The sequence below is a fragment of the Amphimedon queenslandica genome, unplaced genomic scaffold, assembly GCF_000090795.2.
Source record: "Amphimedon queenslandica unplaced genomic scaffold, v1.1 AMPQUscaffold_13355, whole genome shotgun sequence".
NCBI lineage: Eukaryota > Metazoa > Porifera > Demospongiae > Haplosclerida > Niphatidae > Amphimedon > Amphimedon queenslandica.
Genome location: NW_003546409.1, coordinates 23,968 through 25,811, shown reverse-complemented (window position 1 = coordinate 25,811; position 1,844 = coordinate 23,968). Strand labels below are relative to the sequence as shown.

Below are 1,844 nucleotides of genomic sequence, written 5' to 3'. Positions count from 1 at the left end.
ATGTACATGCATATTCTCAAATAGAAGCCCAATTTTTCTGCCTTTAATTCAGAAACAGGCTTGTTCTATTTTATGGATCTACTATACATGTACTTCCATTTACTTAATGCACATAAACCCCTCAGCTTCTAATTGAGAGAGTCTTTCATTTGAGAATACATGTATATTGTAGGGATATTTTCAATTTACCAACTGCATCGGCTAATTTTGTCATTCTATTAGTCGTGGTGGAACTCGTTAATAAACCAGCTGCTATGTTGACTGGATAGGCTGGGAGTTCGCCTAGAAACGAGGCAGGATAAGGATAGTCTACCATAGCCATTGTAGTGAAGGCATCACGTGCCCATCCTTGCAGGTGTTCAACCTAAACAGTGATATAGGAGAGAATAAAAAATAGAGTACATGGAGCAAAAATTATCTGATTCAAATTAAATTTGGATTTTTAATAAATTTTTAAAGTTCCTCTAAATTTTAACTATAATAGCCCTGTGCTATAGTGCAGGATATATTGACAAAAATGGCTAAGACAAAATTTTCCATTTTATATTTTTTTCCTGATACATATACATGTTCTTATGTTGTGTAGAAAGTTTGAGCTGATTCTGATCAAAACTGATTTTTTAATGAATTTTTAAAGTTGCTCCAAAATCGGGTCAAAGTCCCTGTACTATAGTACACGGTCTCGGGCCAAATTTCGCCAAAAACAAAAAGGTGAGAATTTTCCATTTTTATAATTTTTCCTAATACACATACATGTTCTTATATTGTGCAGAAAGTTTGAGCTGATTCCGATCAAAACTGGATTTTTTATGAATTTTTAAAGTTGCTAAAATCCCAAACCAACCCCCCCATTACCTTATCGACAGTCAATGTATTGCAGAGTCTCATTGAGTCAGTTATAAATTGAAAATTCCCTTCATAAGCATTCTTAATAATATCAGCATACGCTCCTCTCACAACATCAGGACTTGCACTGTCAGCATCAGCAAAATCCTACAAAAAATAAAACAAGAAAAAAAAACAATAATAACAATAAAAAATGTAAATAATTCTACAAGGTATATTACATACATGTACATAATTATACATGCATTTAACAGTAATGCAAATGAGAGGCTTCAAATCTAATAAGTGCTAATTTCAATTGACACATACCTGCGTCACTTTCTGGAAGAATGCTGTAGACTCGGTAAGTCCGGCTGTCATGTACATGGGAGCACTGGCGGCCAGTGCCCCATCAAACACAGCAGGATACTGGTATCTTAGCAGTGCAGCAAGGATACCGCCATAACTATGTGCATAAAAGTACAATAACTCATAAATATTAGTCAAATAAAATTCTCAACAAATCAAGGTGTATATAAGCAGAAATTGTCCTTTACTATGTTTGATATATTGCTGGATGTAAGTACATGTACAAATTACAGAATAGCATCAAAAACATCTATTGATGAATCAAAGGAGGAAACACCAAATGCCATTAATTTCTATAGGTACAGAGTATTGAAAACATTGATAAATTATTGTAAATCTTCATTCTAATCTATTGATATTCGACTGTACTTTATAAAACACATCAAATTAAAATTGATCACCAAAAAGTATAGTAATACTATAGTGCATGCACCTCTTCCCTGCCAAGTGATTTATTTATAAAGTACATGTAGTAGGTTTAAAGTACATGTATAACTGCTGCTTAGTGCCAATCACATGTACTTCAGAAAGGAAGTCAACTTAGTCAAGGACTACCTATAACTGTAACCAAGAGTAGATTAGTTAGAATTATCTACTCTTGATGTAACTGTATGAAAGTTCCCTTCCAAGTTTTGAGCTGCTCTGCACAA

The 1,844-nt window shown here is 33.6% G+C and overlaps 1 protein-coding gene across 1 annotated transcript in view; it reads right to left on the bottom strand.

Moving 5' to 3' along the window:
* Positions 1-123: 123 nt before the first annotated feature.
* Positions 124-1,844, bottom strand: part of LOC105313086 (lysosomal Pro-X carboxypeptidase-like) — a 2,729-nt gene continuing 1,008 nt past the window's right edge. The window contains exons 4-6 of the mRNA XM_019997725.1: positions 1,156-1,314; positions 856-993; positions 124-364 (exon numbers count right to left, since the gene is read on the bottom strand). Coding sequence (XP_019853284.1) covers positions 146-364; positions 856-993; positions 1,156-1,314 — 516 coding nt within the window. The 3' untranslated portion in view covers positions 124-145. The remainder of the gene's footprint in view (positions 365-855; positions 994-1,155; positions 1,315-1,844) is intronic.